General features: G+C 46.9%; 1 protein-coding gene across 1 annotated transcript; it reads right to left on the reverse strand.

Annotated features, from left to right (window-relative positions):
- Positions 1-1,613: 1,613 nt before the first annotated feature.
- On the reverse strand, positions 1,614-5,836 carry LOC127336810 (uncharacterized). Its single transcript, XM_071826790.1, has 6 exons — positions 5,426-5,836; positions 4,502-4,544; positions 4,171-4,285; positions 2,999-3,891; positions 2,847-2,910; positions 1,614-2,018 (listed from the first exon to the last, which is right to left on the reverse strand). The coding sequence occupies exons 1-4, from the start codon at positions 5,624-5,626 to the stop codon at positions 3,816-3,818; spliced, it is 435 nt and encodes a 144-aa protein (XP_071682891.1). The 5' UTR covers positions 5,627-5,836; the 3' UTR covers positions 1,614-2,018; positions 2,847-2,910; positions 2,999-3,815.
- Between the last annotated feature and the right edge of the window lie 13,953 nt (positions 5,837-19,789).

The following is a 19,789-nucleotide window of genomic DNA, read 5'->3' on the forward strand; positions in this document are numbered from 1 at the left end:
TTGTGCTTGTACCTTTAGGGGCGGGTTCTTCTTTTCCCGCCTTCTCTCTTTTTCTTTATGGCTCTTGCCAATCACTGTTTGCTTCTCCTATATTAATATAAGGCAAAAGCTTTTTTGCCCGTTTCAAAAAAAAAAAAAAAATTCAGTGTAGCAAACCCTGCTTGCCTTAAGACACGGTGGATATATATATACAGTAGTAATCAAGGGCTAATCAGTTCCAGACGAGGAGGAACTGGGATCGAAGACGGACAAGCCGTCCGTTTTACCTCTGTCTCTGTTTGCCTCTCTGTGCCGATCAGTCCAACTTCATCACCGCCGATCCCTCAATAAAAAAAAAAAACTTCGCCACCGCCGATCCCGACTAGGGCGGACGCCGCCGCCTCCTGTTTCCTGCCGCCGCCTCCCCGTATTTCCCTCCCTCACACCCTCGTCCCCCTTGTGAGGGCGCACCGCGCCAAATCCTAGACGGAGAAGACCGGGCGACGAGGTAGACGCGGCGGGGAGATGGCGGCCGAAGGAAATTCGAAGGGAAGAGGTGGCGAGGCCGTGTTAAGCGAGGAGCTCTGTCAGTCCTCAATCTTCATGCAGCAGAGTATCCGCTGCATCCAGGCGTATGAGAAGAAGATGATTGAGGCTGGAGGTCGCGAATCCACGGATTACAAGAATCTACTGGAGTTGAAACCGGATATACTGGAGCTGTCGGAAAAGATCGCCTGTCTGGCCGATCCCAGGATACGGAGGAGCAAGATTGGTGACGGTGGAAAATCGATGTCCAAGCAGTTCAAGGAGCTGCTGGCAAGGGTCTCCAAGTCGGCAGCCAAATCGACCAGAAACATGGAGTCAGAGACCGTGGTGCCGGCGAGGCATAGCTTCAAATTAGGGGGTTTGCTCTTCGACCAGTTCGATGCGATGTGGGACGACATGCGCCAGCTAGCCTCCTCATCAACAAAAGCGAAATTCCTGGCGGCATGCATGTTTGCAGATAAGCGCTTGGCACGCCATATCGCGGCAATACATTTGATCGCCGCGTATATTTACCAGCTCTGTACATGGGTACCAGATTTTGCGCAGAAATTGCAACGGATTGAGAGAGATGAGGAGGAGACCGGGGACCGGAGGGTGATAAAGGACAAGGTGGAGATCGAGGAGACTTTGTTCGCTTCCTACATTAGCAGCTGGGAACGAACACTACGTCACGTGCCCAGACTGGAGGCACCAAAAAGTGCCGGCAAAACCACTAAAAGTGCCAGAAAAAAGTTTTTAAGGCACAGAAAAAAGTGCTGCATTTACTGCAGTCGTTAAAAACTATTGCTGGCATTTCAGGAAAAGTGCCGGCAAAAATATTTACATGCACATTAAAAAGTGCCGGCATATGGAATTGCTGGCACTTTTCAAATATGCCTGTAAATATTTTTGCAGGCATTTTTCAGCAGTGTCACAAATTACTTTTGGAGGCACAGTTGAGTGATGCCAACGATTTAATTTGCAGGCATGTTCAAAAGTGCCAGGAATATGAATTCAAGGCATTCGTCACAGTGCCAGCAAATTAAATTCAAGGCGCATTCATAGTGACTCCAAATGAAAATTGAGGCACCAAATTCTCCAACAAAATATAACAATCAGGACAATATAATATTATTCAACAAACATGATCCAACATGATCCATCAATACACTGTAATGTTTAACCTTAACATGTTCTGCAACCAACGTTGCAAAACACAATGTCATGCATCTAAGTTACATTGATCTTCGACAAATATTGACTATCCTCTACTTGGCTATCCTGTACCTGCTTATCTGATTTGGTCTTCCTCTTCCTCTTCTTACTGTCAGCATTTGCTTCCTTGATTTTTTTTCTTCCTCTTCATACTTGCTCAGATGATCAACTGAAGTACTACTGTGCATTAAGAACATATGATCTCTAAGTTATCTATTATCTACTAATAACTACTGGATGCCAAACAGTCCATACCTAAAACTAAAACAACAGAGCTCAATAATTCGTGTGACAACAATCTACAGAAAGAAGAGATACACAGGCAAGTGGATACTGCATAGAAGTTCGGAATGTACATAATGCGTCTGCTGAAAACCTTGTATTCATAAGAGTGCCTGAAGGGTCATCATAGCTGGTGAGCTTACCACCATTAAGGAAAAATGCCACACTAGCGAAACATCGGATGCTGTGTTTCACCATTAAGAAAGCATACCATACTATAGTGAACACTCTAAAGGCATCAGATGTTGTGTTTTCACCATTAAGAAATGATACCATACTATAGTGATTAGTGAAACACTCTTAAAGGCAAAATTTTGTGAGCTGGTATGTTTTGCAAAAAAATAATGCCGTGTGTCCACCTTACAACCTAAGGAAACATTTTGTAGGAGGCTTCTCAACAAATGGAGGTTTCATACAAAGGAAAAGTGGCCATAATTTTTTTACAGAACTAACGAAATTCTAGTTAGAATGGCTTGTATTATATGTGTTTCGTGAAGGCACAGTCAATATTATTTTACTACATATTGCTTCTATTACACGGAAAATGGAAATCATGATTGCAGATCCTTCGTAACTGCAATTAACTGCTTCTATTACTATTAGACAGAAACCAAACATGGTGCCCATTTTCCCTCGACGAGGTAAAGGAAAATAAGTGAAATCCAACAGTAATAAACATGGTGAATACATTACTCAAAACTACATGTATCCAGTAAAAAGAACCATCAATATACCAGAGTAACCAAACACATACTGCAGTGCACTACAATTCTATCAAGAAGCTATGACAGGAAAATGTTTACTTGTTAAGAAAATGGAAGGTGGATTGCAAAAAAGTTATTAACCTTAACAGTAGCGTTAACTGAGTAACAAAGCCCAGTATATTCTCACGATCCGTGGACTTGTCAGCTTCCAGAATTGTTTGCATACAGAAAGGAAAAAATGTTAGTTATCGGAAAAAAGGAGAGTCAGTGCTCAGCTACTAGCATCCACATACCAGGATCAATAGGTGACAGGCTTTCGAAACAAAGTTCTTGAAGTGAATGCTTGCGACCTGTCTCACAGCAATATCACAATTTCCATCAACGATGATCTGTAACAATCTCACCAGATGTTGTTGAACTTACTGAATCTGCAGCAACCACAGGAACCTCAGTATAAGGGTCCGAAGTAATAACATTAAGATTAAAATGTATACGCAATTATACTATTATCAGCTGTAATGATAGGTTCAAATTATTGTTAACACATATAGTAGTATTTGGTATAAATTATAATATATAACAAAAGAACAAACAAATATGAATTTGGGAAATACAGTAACTCGCTCAATATGTGAAAACTATAGGCAAACAAACTTACAATACAGATTTGTTACGGCAAAAGAAATTGATTTGTCTGTTTCGCACAAAGATTAGTTCAAGTGAGTTCTTTTTCACAACTATGAACATTACATTCAAATGTTCTCCAAAACATCAAGTTCAATTGCATATAATGTAAACAAGTGTTGTCCAAGTAATGCATTGCACTCTAGTGTAGTTTCTACAAATACAATGATATAGCAAACAACTCCTTCCACTCACGAAAGTTGGCTGAGAAACTCTCTTTACAAAAAAAATCACCTGATTGAAAGCGTGGAGAGAGATATATAGCTAAAAGAACGCTCAGCTCCAACAATTTTACAATCTGTAAAAACATTTGACAACATCCTTGCACTAAACTTATGATATTATGAAATTATGTTAAAAAGAAAGGGAGCAAACAAGCACCTCTGTGTTGCACATATATTCATCAAAATAAGCTTACTCTGATGCTTATATACCCTTCAGTACACGAGTTGGAGCAAATAATAGCATCTTGGTTGAGTGGTTCAGACGACAAACAAACAACCTGTACAGGGCAAACAATTCAAGGATTACGTGCCTGTTAAATCCTCTTGACTTACGGATGTAACATCAGAAACTTCTTCGAGGCAAATTGAAGATACACAGACAAATATGAAAGCAGCAACATCTGAGAACAAAAAACGAGGAAGCTTTGGTACAACAGCAAGCGTTCTTATAGTAATAGAGTTCAGCTAACTACCAGGTCTCAGCTAAATAGCAGTACAAAGAGGGCTAAGAGGACCCGAGCAGATGATGGCAAGATGGATAGCTTGCTAAGGATCACCTGTAGTATTGAAGGCAAGTTATTACTGAATAAATTACATTGTTTGGTGGGACAAGTTCAATTGGAAATGCATGTGCTTCTGACTTCTGTCTTGTGGTAAGCACGCTCCTAGATTCTGAAACAACACTCAGACACAAATGAGTTCCATGAGATAGATGGCATGTTGAGGATATGCATAATTCCTCAAACCTTAATTTATCAATGAGTAACAAGGTACTACGAAGGCAGACAGAGATGTAGCAACAAGCAGCACTTTACATGAAGAGCATAGGCTTAGAAATACAGGAAAGGCCACAAGTAAACTGAAAATGGGAAGGAAATACAGGCTGACTTGCAGTGCTCCGAGAACTTGTCCAACCCATCCACTCCTCCGTCTGCTCAAGAAAGAATGCATCAGAATCAAAACAAATATTCGGTTTAAGCAATGATGCAACACACTTGAAAAAATATACAGTACTCTGGATGACTAGAAGTCAACAGGAAACAGTTAACTGTGTAGTTTGCTTTGAGTGATACAGGTATTCCAAAAGTTAATGTTTCCCTGAATGCTGAAACGGATGGGGAGCCTGAGTTTGATATCAGTGATGAAGATATTTTGCAATTCGACACTTCCAGTGTGTCTGTTATAGTTATATTGACCAAGGTCTGTGTGTTTATTTTCCCTTTGAGTAACTTTTATGCATCTGTGCCAAGAAGGAATAATTGATATGTTTAGAAATGTCGTGGCATTAATCAGAATGGACAGGAACATGATGGTCATCCAAAGTTAGGTCTATTTTTTATAGTTCACTTAAATCAATGATCCAGCACCTGTCAAGTAAATGTTTAACACTGTCAAGTAAATGCTCATTCAAAATCAGAGACGTGAAGTCTTTACAACTCTGAAATCCATTAGTCCATTACCTCTTCATCTACCTTAAGCCTGGTCAAGCACCTCAATTATTGGATGTTGCAGACTACAGTCCATTCTCTTCTTATTACTAGGTATGAGATGAGATTGTGCCTCATATCAAAATCATATTCATGGCAACTACAAATTCGACAATGAGATCACACCATTTGAACATAAATACATATCAATGGTGGGTATGGGCATTTTAACAAACATATCGTGGGCAACAATTATCCCGAAATCAGAGTTGAATGGATCAACAATGAAGTGCACGATAGGGGCTAGATTTGAAGACTAATCCATGAATGCAACTGAACATCAAATTCCAAACACATTAGCGAAAAAATAGGAGAGTGAACTCACCAGATGATGCATGCCCTTCATCGTCGATGGAAACGGACGGCGCTCGTGGGCTGATTCGCAGATCCATGTGGACAACGCCGTGTGCCTCCACCAGCGAGGCTCGCCGACGATGTGATGCGCACGCCAGCCAGCACCCGCACGTCGGCGAGGATCTGCTCGACCTCCACGCTCGCCGGCGACGGTGTTCACCTCGACCTTCATGCACGCGGTCTGGTCGGCGATGCTTGATGGGAAAACGTTGGTTGTCGACGAGGAGGCCCTGGATGTCGTGGTCCCTGGCGATGATGCAGTCCTCGAGGGCGACCACGGCGGGGTGCAGCGCGGGGCCCCGCCCGCGCGGGATGGGGAGGAGGGCGTCGTCCAGGGAGAAGCAGGAGGAGCGGCCGCGCGGTACGGCTGCGGCGACCGTGCCTAACCCCACGCTTAAGGTTAGCCGCGGCGCCACGCTCAGGGGCCGAAAGGCCGGGCGTGGGTAGGGATCCGGTGGAGGGGCATAAGACGAAGCTCGCTCAGTGCGTGGAGGCGGCGGATGCGGCCGGCGTTGGACGACACGGCGGCGAGCGATGGCGGCGTATCAGGGACCGAGGAGTGAGAACGAAGGGTTGGTTCGGGTCAGTGAAATCGATTCGAATTTTGCATTTAGGGCATCTCCAACAGGGCGACCCAAACGGACGCGCTGGGCCGTCCGTTTTGGGCCGTTTGGGTCGCCGCCAGGACACGCGGACAGCGCCCCGCGTCCGCGTGTCCGTTTGGGTCGCGCGGTGCGCCCAACGCGGCGACCCAAAGAGACGCCACGTGGTTCGTCTTCCTTGCGCGGCGCTGCGCCATGGCAGGCCTCGACGGACGACCATGGTGGGCGGTGGAACGCGCGGAAAGATCCCGCGCAAAGAAGGTTCCCGCGCGCGAAACGCCATTGGCGCGCGCTCGCGCCCAAGTTTCCCGCCGCACCGCCGGCTATAAAGACGGCGGCGGTCTCACAGACCGCCGCACCTTCCTCTCCCACTCCACCTTCTCCGGCGGCCACTCCACCTTCTCCGTCGCCATGCCGCGCACCCCTGCAGCCACATGGGCCAAGCTCTCCTCGCCGCCGGGCCAGGTTCCCGCGGACGGTGGAGGAGGAGCGCGCGGACTCGCGGTGGGTCGCCGACGACGAGGCGCTCGCGTCGCCGCGAGGCGGCGGCAAAGAAGGCCGGTGACGCGGAGATGGTGGAGGCGGCCGCGGAGGGCGGCACGAGACCGCGGACGGCCGGTACGAGGCCGCGGAGGAGGGGGCGGCCGCCGCGGAGGAGCCCGTCAACGAGGAGGACCTCGCGGCGGCGAACATCAACGCCGCCATCGAGGAGCGACTCGCCGACCTCACGCGCGTGACGAAGGAGCACGAGGGCATACGGCGGGCCGGCCGCCGCCGCCAGGCGACCTCCTCGGCCGAAGAACGAGCTGCTCGCTATGCGAGCAGCCCGTCACCTCATCCAGATGCCGTCCCCCGAGCGGCGCGCCCGGGAGGATGCTGAGTCGGCGGAGCGCGGCCGGCAAGAGCGCATGCGCCGGCGGCAGGAGATCCACGAGGCCCAGGCCCCCGCCTGCGTCCGCATTGAGGCGCGCAACGCTGTGGAACGCGCCGCTCTGCAGGAGGTGGAGCTATGCGGGAAGCGGATGATTCCGCCGCAGGAGGCGGAGCGCGAGCGCGCCCGAGGTGCGCGGACGGAAAGGAGGAGGATGACGGCCTCCTTCCAAGCTGCCGCGGCCCGCGCCGCCGCCCGCGCCGACGCCGATGCCCGCGCCTTCGCTGACGCGCCACCCAGCCCGTAGTAAGCTGGAGTGGAATCCTCACGCGTACAGGCCGCCCGCGTCGAGTGAAATCCACGGCCCCGACGGCGAGCCGGCGAGGAGTCGCCGGCGAGGCCGCCGGCCCCGTACGTATTTAGGATAGAAGTAGTAGCTAAAAAAAATGTAATGAGTTCTTTTTAATGAAAAATATTATTTATGCCTATGACACGCGGGCCAGGGGCGGACAAGGGGCGGACGCGAGCGACCAGCCTTTCGCGTCCGCGGCCACGCAAACCCGGCCAAGATTTGGGCCGGGTTTGCGTCGATCCGGACGCCGCGGGCATCCGTTTTAGGGATGGGTCCGCGCGCTGGGCCGGGTTTTTGTCCGGCTGGACCCATCCGGACGCGCGGGCGCGGGATGGGTCGCCCGGTTGGAGATGCCCTTAGGCCCTTCAATTTGGGGCGGGGAGGGGGTGGCTTACCGGCACTTTTTACCAAATGCCAGTATACAACAGCGGTGTTTTTAGAAAACTGCCGCGAAAAAGTTCTGGCACTTTGGTAAACTGCCGATAATAATCATACATCGATGGCGCTTCCAACAAAATGCCGATAATTAGGTGATAATTTGAGGCACTAATTAAAAAGTGCCCCTAATCGCTAGTACAGCGGCATATCTGTGAACTGCCGGCAAGAAAAGTGCCGGCAATACCGGCATGTGAGGTAGTGGAATTCGCAGACGCAGCAATTCCGTCAGCTTTGAAGATTCCAGTAAGTAATCTAGTATTTGTCTATCATGTTTTTATAGTTATAATTTGATTTCCCGCTTCCACTTGCTGCATGTCTCAAGCAAATTGGTTTCTAACACATACTTCACTTGGCTGCATGCAGCGCTACTAAGCCCAATGCTCTTCACACACAACATGCCAGGCCACGCCCCATTGTTCTCCAATGTCACCACGACCATGCAGATCTACTCCGTTAAAGTTGCAGAAATACAAATACAAGACCTCCAATGGCCACTAGAGGTGTACGGTGTGGTCGCCGCCAGAGATGCTGTGGACTATCGGCGCAACCTTCTCTTTCTTCGCACCAGGGATGACTGCCAAATTCTCACGGAAGAGGTATGTACGCGTTGGTTTGTTTGTTTTTCTCTCGGTGCTAGTGTATCATTGCTGAAAAGTTAACGACGAATGATAATGCTTGCAGGATCCCTTTTTGCACTTGACTGGACCGTCTCGTGCAATTATGTCTACAGACATTGTTAAGATTGAAATCCAACTAAAAGTAAAGGGCACAACCAAATCCAAAGACATAGCACTGATCACTAGAGCCTTCTCTTGTGATCCTTATCTTCACACTTCTTCTACGACTCTCCTGGACGGGTACTTCTGCAAAATAGAGTTACGCTGTGAGCATCTTAGACAATCGATACAAGCCACTATCCTCAGTGTCCGTGTTAAACATGGCTCATTGTCGTCTGAAAATGGTTTCCAAATTTTTTGCTACTCGATACACGAAGACCACGATGAAGACATCGCTGAGCACCCATCTAGGCATGTTTTGCTCCTTGATTCAAGTGTCGGAACAGTGCATGTGGACGAAGAGGGTTACGTGGATCTATCAAGACAAGTTGTTTCTGTAAAATTGGAAGGAAGGCTGGAAATTCTCATAAAGACCTTCCTAGAATCTGGCGAAATCAGTGGGCGTGTGGTCTTCAGACCAGAATACAGCAACGTAAGTCAAAAAACATGTGTCATTGGTGAATGTGAATTGGAGATTACTCTTGCTTGGTCCTTCCTTGTTGATGACGAGCAGGATATCTTGATGATGAGCTATACAAAGCCTTTCATGGCAAGTCATCCTCTCCCTTTCATGAAGCTTGTCGATGAAGATGTCGAAGACGGGTCTTGTTGAAGATGGGTTAGCCTGTGTTAATCTCACTTCGTTAAAATGAAGGCATATATCTTGTAAGCTACTAGATGTTCTATCGTGAACTAGTCCGAAAATTGTTTCTGTAGTATATGAGAGAAGAGTACAGCCGGCTTACATATATGTTGAGTGCTTATGTATGTTGGTTAAGTTCTTAAATTTTTTTTTGGCTTATCTATATGCGAGTGGTATTGAATGGTTTGCTAGCAGCCTAGATGATAGCGCCTCGTATGTTTGTTACTCAGCTATACTTACGTCTAATTTGTACTTGAACATTTCTAGATAGTTGGTGGAGCATCTTATTTTTGAATTGTATGCCCATTTCCCTATGCCCAAACAACAACCATGAATTCTGTGTATTCTTCACTTGTTTGGATACCTTCATATCTGGAAATTGTTGACTCGCTATGAGTCGATCTGGAGATATTGCTTAATTTGTGTTTACGTTATTGTCGACTTTTAATTCTCACAAAATTAAGAGCATTGCATTCTATCATTGCTTAAAGATTCGTGAGCATAAAAAATAGACGTTGTAAAATTAATATAGTGTATCCTATCAAAATCTGTCGATGGCTTGCTGGTAAAATCCGTTTTCTTTGTTATACCAAAAAAATCGAATCATATAAACCAGATGCTTAGTAACCACCTCGTATCAATTCAGTTTGAAGCGTGTAGAACAATACACCAGTTTGTATCTTGAATAAATAGAACACTGGTACCTATTTATCAAATCAACATAAAGAAAATAAAAGGGAGATCGATGAATCTATTTTCTTACAGATCCTGAAATCAAATAAAAAAATATGAAGAAAGTCTAAGTATTGTTGACTTCCATTAAGATAAAGGCCTTGATAAATGACCCTTGCCCACAGATCTCTTGTATTGCTTAATTACAGCAACACATTAAACCAGAAGTGTTCACTAGTGGAAAACAGGCCATTTGATCCGGGTGGTAAGCGCCTTTTGTCGCGGGCGGCCAGCCGCGACAAGAGAGGCGCGACAAAAGGGTCAACCTTTTGTCCCGGGTCGCTTACGACCCGCGACATAAGGTCCACCACGTGGCAGCCGCGGGGCGCGCAGGGCACAGGCCCTTTTGTCGCGGGCGGTATTACCACCCGCGACAAAAGGCCCTCTACGTGGCGCGCGCACAACGCTGCTGCTTTAGGGTTTGAGGGGTGCAGCACCCCTCCCCCCCGCCACCGACCGCCAGTTATTTCATTTTTTTCGTTCGAAAATAAAAGTTGCATATATTTGTACGCTACTAGAAGTTGTACACGTTCATTCATTATATATATATATATATAGATCGATCAAACAAATATTGGAAGCAAAAGTCGATTCCCCTTACACATATTCGTAGATTCCCTACATATATACATGGAGCTCACGATCGACAAGCGGTACTAACGACCGTCTATTTGGAGGTAGAGCATCTATTTGGACTAAACAAGCCTTTGTTGTTTATTACTTCTCTAACCAAAAGTCCCGCCAGTTCCTCCGCGATTCCTAGTGCGTGTTCCTTTGGTTGAGTCCATTCCGCATGAAGTCGACCTATATACGAAAATGAGATGAGTATGACTATATCAGTCTTGATAACGAAATATTGATGATAATAAATAAAGTTGTGAATGTTATTGCTTACGTCGAATTTATTTTTGTTCTGCTTCTCAGTGGTTAACATGCGAATGGACTCGCAAACGTAGTATCCACATAGATTCGTCCCTTGTGGCTGCTGGGGGCACGGTACAGGAGTAAATGTTAGCTTCTTTGCAAAGGTAATCTCCTTATGATGATTCTTCAAAGCTTGCCAAGCCCTGCCAGGCAAAAGAATGATTGAATGAGTGGAAAATTAATTGATATCTCACGAAAGATAAAGCGCGGCGATGAAGGAAATTACACTTGGAGCAAATAAAGCAAGTCCTGGAACCCGTCCACGCCTCTACTCAGTGGGTCTTTTACTTCAACTATTCCCTTATCAGGTTGAATGTCTAGTAGAATCCAGTGGAAGCTGCACATGTTATGCATATACGTCAGGAATTACACTTAACATCGAGTAAGAAAAATTGAATGTGCATAAAAGATCATTAAGACTCTCACTCGTAGTTGTAAGGAAACAATATTGAATCACGAAATATTGCTCCCCCAAAAACCTTAGTAGGTTTCCCCCGTTTCTTCGTGTTTATGCTTCACCGTTTCAACATGTATTTTATACGGGTCAATAAACCCAACATTGATAATATTATTACTTTTGCATTCACTGATCTTCGGTCGCATAAGAGAACACATAAGATATAATGAGTATATATATGCAATGAAAACGAACATGAACTGAATGAAAATGAACTTATATGTAGTTAACAACTTACAAGCAATAGCAACTCATGAGAGATTTGTCGAGGGCATCTAGATTGAATAACTGCCAGAGTTCATTCATCTCAATATGGATCTCCTCCTTTCGGTAGTAATATTCCCATGGTATACTCGCCACGATGTACATTATGTTCTCCTTGCATGCATCAAGGTACCACTGATGCAAATTCCGCATATGTGTTGGCAGTTTATGCAGCTGCTCTCTGTTGACCAAGACTGCCCCGTATACAAATTTAGTATCTAAATCAGCAATGTGTAGTGCATCATCTGATTCAAGTACAAATTCCTCCACGGTAATCGAACATGAAGCCGCTAGCCTTGCAGCTTCTTCCATATCGATACCACCATGTTCCTGGTACACCTTGGGAACATTAAGCACTTTGAGTGCTGGGATCGATTGTTTGGGCTGAGCACCGAGGAGGGGAACTTCCTTTCTCTTTTTGCCTTTTGTCATTTTCTTGGCCTTGAGGGGTGCACTTGTTGAACTTGACTTTTTCTCAGCTGCACTTCTAGCTGATGATTTGCTCGTGCCAGCAATGTCCTTCTCCTTAGCCTTTTCATCCTTCTTTTGGTCAATTACCTTCGCAAGAGTGCGTGTATAGTCATCCTTCTTCTCGTGTAACTCATACTGCGATGGTGTGTTCGTAAAACTAGTAGCATATTCTATTTGCTTCTCCGTGTATGGCTACGGCGCAGGAGGTTTTGGCTTATGAAAAAAATCATAATTGTATTTCTTAACAATGGCATCATTTTCCTCTGGGGTACGATCGTAAGGACGGGGGGGAGGAACCTTTGGTACTTTTGGGAGGGGCGACATCTTGCGGACAGGACTCTTGAAACGCTTCCGGCTGGGTGCATTCCGAGTCTTAGTGGGCGGAGGCGGCGGCGCTGGAGATGGAGATGGACTACCGATGTCGTGGTCGATGTCGTACCCACGGGGTGATGGTGGCGACATGTGATCAGTAGGAGGAGGTGATGGTGGCATGCGATCACCTGGAGGAGGTGATGGTGACCTGCTGGGACGACTGGTACTAGGTGCTACCCAGCCTGGTAGCCTGATGTTCTTCTTTTCCCAGAGAATGATTTCTCCCAGCACCTCTCTGAGTGTAAGCCCCCCATCACCTCCAGGGATATCGAGCTCCAATGTCTCCCACGACGGGACAACTGAATCCACCCCGACACGAGCATAGCCAGCTGGAATCGGATTGCCATGCCATGTTGCCGGCTCACCTTCAGGTCCAAATGCCGGTAAGACATAGCCGACCGCCACCTTAACAGAAACCTTCCTGAACACCTCATGGAGATCACAAGGTGTTTGCTCCTTGATTCCATCCAAGGGGTCGCCAGGACCGGCATCTATCATCATCCGTGTAGGAGGGGCCTCCGAGTCGGCCACGCTGCTGTCTCGTCGCTGAGATATGTCAGCGGTATTATCTGGCGGGCGCTGTCCTTTTAGTTCATTTATCTCCGCCGCCGCTGCTGAAGCTCCCGCTGCTGCTGGTCAAGTCAGCGTTGGAACTCGGCCATCCGGTCATTCTGCACCTCCAGCTGGCGTTGTTTAGCTCTCGCTCGGCTTCTATAAGTCTCCGCGTCGGCCGGAAACCCAAGCGACCACGGAACACTAGGGCCGAAGCCTCTTGTTCGTCCTCCCTTCTCAGGATTACCGAGGACAAGCGTCAGCAAGTCTTTCTCTCTATCGGGAGCAAACTTTAGTTTTCCCGCCTTTATATCTGTCGTCACTTCAATCCATTTTTGCCTGGGTACCCTAACCCTGGTGTCACTTTCAACAATGTTCCCTGTCTTCATGTCATACTCACAGCCATGCGCGAGGAACCAATTTCGAGCCCTAGTGTCCCATCCTTCTCGCGTGGGTTCTGGAGTGATCCCGTTCAGCTCCATCTCAGCCTCTTGTGCATCCCACTTAGGCATGGCTACTCCGTAGCCCCCTCGCCCCGTATGATGGTGATATTTCGCTTGCATTCTTCTTGTTTTTCGTTGACAGGTTCACAGCCTCCTCTGATTCTTTGTACCTCACAAATTCTTCCCAGTTATGCTCCTGCTTCGCTAGGTAGTTCTCGAATAATGGAGGCTTCTTTTCTTTCTTATAATTTTTCCATAACCGGTTCTTATACGCCCGGAAAAGTTCCCCCATCTTCTTAAGAGCCCATTTCTTCACTAGCGCCCGCTGCTTAGCATTCTCAGACTCCGATCCCAAATCTGGCAAAGTGAAATGTCCCATGAGGTCGCTGAAAAGTATGTCTTTGTACCTATCGGCAACCTGATTTTCGGACACATTCTTGGTCTTGTTCCATTCTCTGACAGTGATCGGGATACGATCTCTAACCACAACTCCGCACTGATTTTTGAATGTCACTCCGACATTCGCGGGTACCACCGGTTGGCCTTCCGGTGATATAGCTTCAATTGTGAAGTGGTCTTTTTTGGTCAACTTCTTTGCCGGGCCTCGTTTCTCTATCTTATCTTCGGAGGCCTAAGAGAATACATATAGAATTGCATTAATGCCTCTATACTAATGCCTCAATACATATGTACATATAGAATTCCATTAATACCTCGTCATGACCGGAGCCGTCGGCTTCTCCGTCACCGGAGCCGTCGGCTTCTCCATCACCGGAGCCGTCGGCTTCTCCATGACCGGAGCCGTCGGCTTCTCCATGACCGGAGCCGCGGGCTTCTCCATCACCGGAGTCGCGGTCTTCTCGGTCGGCTTCTGTACCATCGCGGATTATGTCCGCGAACATGTCTTCCTGTTCCAAGTCCCGTTCGAATGGATCCATTGTTTCTGCAAAAGAATTAAATCGATAAGTACATGTTCTAACCCTAACCCTAATCAAACACAAACCAAACCCTAACCCTAATCAAACACAAACCAAACCCTAACCCTAATCGGCGACACGTGTTTGCGAGAGGGAGAGGGTGTCGGCGACGCGTGTTTGCGAGAGGGAGAGGGTGTCGGCGACGCGTGTTTGCGAGAGGGAGAGTGTGTCGGCGACGCGTGTTTGCGAGAGGGAGATGGTGTCGGCGACGCGTGTTTGCGAGAGGGAGAGGGTGTCGGCGACGCGTGTTTGCGAGAGAGAGAGAGAGGGTGTCGGCGACGCGTGTTTGCGAGAGAGAGAGAGGGTGTCGGCGACGCGTGTTTGCGAGAGAGAGAGAGGGTGTCGGTGGACGCGTGTTTGCGAGAGAGAGGGTGTCGGCGACGCTAGTTTGCGAGAGAGGGTGTCGGTTTGCGAGAGAGGGTGTCGGTGTCGGTGGAGAGAGGGTGTCGGCACAAACTAAATCCATAAAGCAAATACATATACTAAAAAACCGTAAATACATATACTAAACATTTTTCTAAACTAAACATTTTTCAACCTAAAACTAATCAATTAACTAACTAAACCTAAACTAACTAACTAAACCTAATTAAACTAACTAACTAATTACAGAACTAATTACATACATAACTAAATCTAACATACATTACATACTAACTAAACTAACTCAATTACATTACATTACATACTAATTACATTACATACTAATTAGACTAACTAATTACATACTAACTAAACTAACTAATTACATACTAACTAAACTAACTAATTACATTACATACTAATTAATAACTAATTAACACAATTAAGTATAAAAAATGAAAAAAAAGGCAGGGCGCCCGAGCAGGCGCGGCGGCACTACCTCGGGCTTGCAGACGGCGGCGCGCGCTGGAAGCTGAGGCGCCGGCGGCGGCGGCGGCCCGAGGACGCGCAGTGGCGGCCGAGGCGCGGCGCGGCGCAGAGAGGAGGGCGCAGGCGGCGGCCGAGGCGCGGCGCGGCGCGAGAGGCGGCCGAGGCGCGGCGCGTGCGCAGAGAGGAGGGCGCAGGGCCGGCCGAGCGCGGCGCGGCGCGAGAGGCGGAAGAGGCACGGCGGCGGCCCGAGAGGAAGAGGCGGGGGCGGCGCAGAGGCGGCGGCCGGAGGCGAGGAAGACGGCGGCGCGCGGCCAATTTTGGCAGCTTTGGCGGCGCAAAATCGTCTAGGGTTGGCCTCCGGAGTCGCGGGTGGCGGCTCCGCCCGCGGCTCCGCCCTCTTATACCCACCCCCTTTTGTCGCGGGTGGGGGCTTGACCCGCGACAAAAGACCCCTTTTGTCGCGGGTCAAGCCCCCACCCGCGACAAAGGGGGTCTTTGTCGCGGGTCAAGCCCCCACCCGCGACAAAAGGCCTTTGGGGCTGATCCGCGGCACAGCCCATCCAACGGCTCTGGCCATTTGAATCCAACGGCCTAGAGCCGTTGGATGGGCTGTGCCACGGATCAGCCCATCTATACCTCTTCACCCTTTTATTTTTTGTATTTTAAATTAATAAAACTATTATTTCAATAACTTTTGAATGGTAACTCAAATACAAATGTTTTATATATGAATATTGATCAGAAAAAGGTAATGAACATGAATATGACATCCATATACCTATTTGCATCTCGCGTCATATGAAACATTGATAGTCGGGTATGTTTCACCCCTGTGCACCGCCGCCGTGCCACACGTGTCGCGTCCCCGTGCCACGTGTCGCATCCCGTCGACGCCGTCGTGCGACGTGTGGCCACCGCTTCCACGTGCCTCACCCGCCGACGCCGTCGTGCGACGTGTGGCCACTGCTTCCACGTGCCTCACCCGTCGACGCCGGCGTGCGACGTGTGTAGCCGTGGCTTACACGTGCCATGCCCCGCGTGCGCTATATATAGCGACGAGTGCGGGTGCAACCACACGTCGCCACCGCCTCCTCCGCTCATTCATCTCCGGGATGCCTCCACGTCGTCGAGGGGCGTCCGGTTTCCGTGTGATACGTCTCCGACGTATCGATAATTTCTTATGTTCCATGCCACATTATTGATGTTATCTACATGTTTTATGCACACTTTATGTCATATTCGTGCATTTTCTGGAACTAACCTATTAACAAGATGCCGAAGTGCCGATTCTTTGTTTCATTGTTTTTGGTTTCAGAAATCCTAGTAAGGAAATATTCTCGGAATTGGACGAAATCAAAGCCCAGGGGCCTATTTTTCCACGAAGCTTCCAGAAGTCCGAAGATGAAACGAAGAGGGGCCGCGGGGTGGCCAAACCCTAGGGCGGCGCGGCCCCACCCCTGGCCGCGCCGGCCTATGGTCTGGGCCCCCCGTGCCGCCTCTTGACCTACCCTTCCGCCTACTTAAAGCCTCCGTGACGAAACCCCCAGTACCGAGAGCCACGATACGGAAAACCTTCCAGAGACGCCGCCAACGCCGATCCCATCTCGGGGGATCCAGGAGATCGCCTCCGGCACCCTGCCGGAGAGGGGAATCATCTCCCGGAGGACTCTACGCCGCCATGGTCGCCTCCGGTGTGATGTGTGAGTAGTCTACCCCTGGACTATGGGTCCATAGCAGTAGCTAGATGGTTGTCTTCTCCCCATTGTGCTATCATTGTCGGATCTTGTGAGCTGCCTAACATGATCAAGATCATCTATCTGTAATTCTATATGTTGCGTTTGTTGGGATCCGATGAATAGAGAATACTTGTTATGTTGATTATCAAAGTTATATCTACGTGTTGTTTATGATCTTGCATGCTTTCCGTTACTAGTAGATGCTCTGGCCAAGTAGATGCTTGTAACTCCAAGAGGGAGTACTTATGCTCGATAGTGGGTTCATGCCTCGCATTGACACCGGGACATGTGATGAAAGTTCTAAGGTTGTGTTGTCTTTGTTGCCACTAGGGATAAAACATTGATGCTATGTCTAAGGATGTAGTTGTTGATTACATTACGCACCATACTTAATGCAATTGTCTGTTGCTTTGCAACTTAATACTGGAGGGGGTTCGGATGATAACCTGAAGGTGGACTTTTTAGGCATAGATGCAGTTGGATGGCGGTCTATGTACTTTGTCGTAATGCCCAATTAAATCTCACTATACTCATCATGATATGTATGTGCATGGTCATGCTCTCTTTATTTTTCAATTGCCCAACTGTAATTTGTTCACCCAACATGCTGTTCGTCTTATGGGAGAGACACCTCTAGTGAACTGTGGACCCCGGTCCAATTCTCTTTACTGAAATACAATCTACTGCAATACTTGTTCTACTGTTTTCTGCAAACAATCATCTTCCACACAATACGGTTAATCCTTTGTTACAGCAAGCCGGTGAGATTGACAACCTCACTGTTTCGTTGGGGCAAAGTACTTTGGTTGTGTTGTGCAGGTTCCACGTTGGCGCCGGAATCCCTGGTGTTGCGCCGCACTACATCCCGCCGCCATCAACCTTCAACGTGCTTCTTGGCTCCTCCTGGTTCGATAAACCTTGGTTTCTTTCTGAGGAAAAACTTGCTGTTGTGCGCATCATACCTTCCTCTTGGGGTTCCCAACGAACTTGTGAGTTACACGCCATCAAGCTCTTTTTCTGGCGCCGTTGCCGGGGAGATCAAGACACGCTGCAAGGGGAGTCTCCACTTCTCAATCTCTTTACTTTGTTTTTGTCTTGCTTAGTTTTATTTACTACTTTGTTTGCTGCACTAAATCAAAATACAAAAAAATTAGTTGCTAGTTTTACTTTATTTGCTATCTTGTTTGCCATATCAAAAACACAAAAAAATTAGTTACTTGCATTTACTTTACTTATTTCATCATGTTTCCTCCTAAGTTTGTTCTTAAAGATGTACCGGTAGGTCGAGGGTCTATCCTTGGGAAAGACAATATAGAAGATTTTTTCACTCATATTAGTACGGTCGAAGATTTTGAAGATAGACACTTGGTAGAACTTGCTCCCACTTATGAAATTGCTGTTGCTTCTTTAGTACACGCGTTAGAAGCTAGATTTGTTAATCTTAATCCTGTGATTCAACATATGTTTCTTACACTCAGTGATATGGAAGAAGGAGAAAAGAAAGATTTTGTATTAGAAACCCTTCTTAAAGAATTTGGGGGAATAGCGAGGGAAGCTAGAAAAGTTTTCACTAAATATAATATGCTAGGCTCTTATACCAACTTTGCCAGTACCCTTGAGAAGATGGAAAAGGATAGACAAAAGTACACTAATGAAGTTAATTATGAGGGAGATATTAAAACATCAATACCTTGCAAGCTCTTGGGAATGTGTGAGGCACTAGAAAAGAATTTTGATTGGATTGTTCCTGAAGATTTGTTTGATGAGAGTAGCAAGCCCAAGACTAATGAAAAGGGAGCCTCTGAAACTCACATAGAAAAGATAATATGCATAGTTGATAAAAATCCACACCCCGCTGTAGAAACCCCATCCTTCGATAATACTTGATACACACTTTCTGCGCCTAGCTGAAAGGCGTTAAAGAAAAGCGCTTATGGGAGACAACCCATGTTTTTACCTACAGCACTTTGTTTTTATTTTGTGTCTTGGAAGTTGTTTACTACTGTAGCAACCCCTCCTTATCTTAGTTTTGTGTTTTGTTGTGCCAAGTTAAGCCGTTGATAGAAAAGTAAGTACTAGATTTGGATTACTGCACAGTTCCAGATTTCTTTGCTGTCACGAATCTGGGTCTACCTCCCTGTAGGTAGCTCAGAAAATTAAGCTAATTTACGTGCATGATCCTCAGATATGTACGCAACTTTCATTTAATTTGAGAATTTTCATTTGAGCAAGTCTGGTGCCATTTTAAAATTCGTCAATACGAACAGTTCTGTTTTGACAGATTCTGCCTTTTATTTCGCATTGCCTCTTTTGCTATGTTGGATGAATTTCTTTGATCCATTAATGTCCAGTAGCATTATGCAATGTCCAGAAGTGTTAAGAATGATTGTGTCACCTCTGAATATGTTAATTTTTATTGTGCACTAACCCTCTAATAAGTTGTTTCGAGTTTGGTGTGGAGGAAGTTTTCAAGGATCAAGAGAGGAGTATGATGCAACATGATCAAGGAGAGTGAAAGCTCTAAGCTTGGGGATGCCCCGGTGGTTCACCCCTGCATATATCAGGAAGACTCAAGCGTCTAAGCTTGGGGATGCCCAAGGCATCCCCTTCTTCATCGACAACATTATCAGGTTCCTCCCCTGAAACTATATTTTTATTCCGTCACATCTTATGTGCTTTTCTTGGAGCGTCGTTTTGTTTTTGCTTTTTGTTTTGTTTGAATAAAATGGATCCTAGCATTCACTTTATGGGAGAGAGACACGCTCCGCTGTAGCATATGGACAAGTATGTCCTTGGTTTCTACTCATAGTATTCATGGCGAAGTTTCTCCTTCGTTAAATTGTTATATGGTTGGAATTTGAAAATGATACATG

This window comes from Lolium perenne, chromosome 2 (genome assembly GCF_019359855.2).
Source record: "Lolium perenne isolate Kyuss_39 chromosome 2, Kyuss_2.0, whole genome shotgun sequence".
Classification (NCBI taxonomy): Eukaryota; Viridiplantae; Streptophyta; class Magnoliopsida; order Poales; family Poaceae; genus Lolium; species Lolium perenne.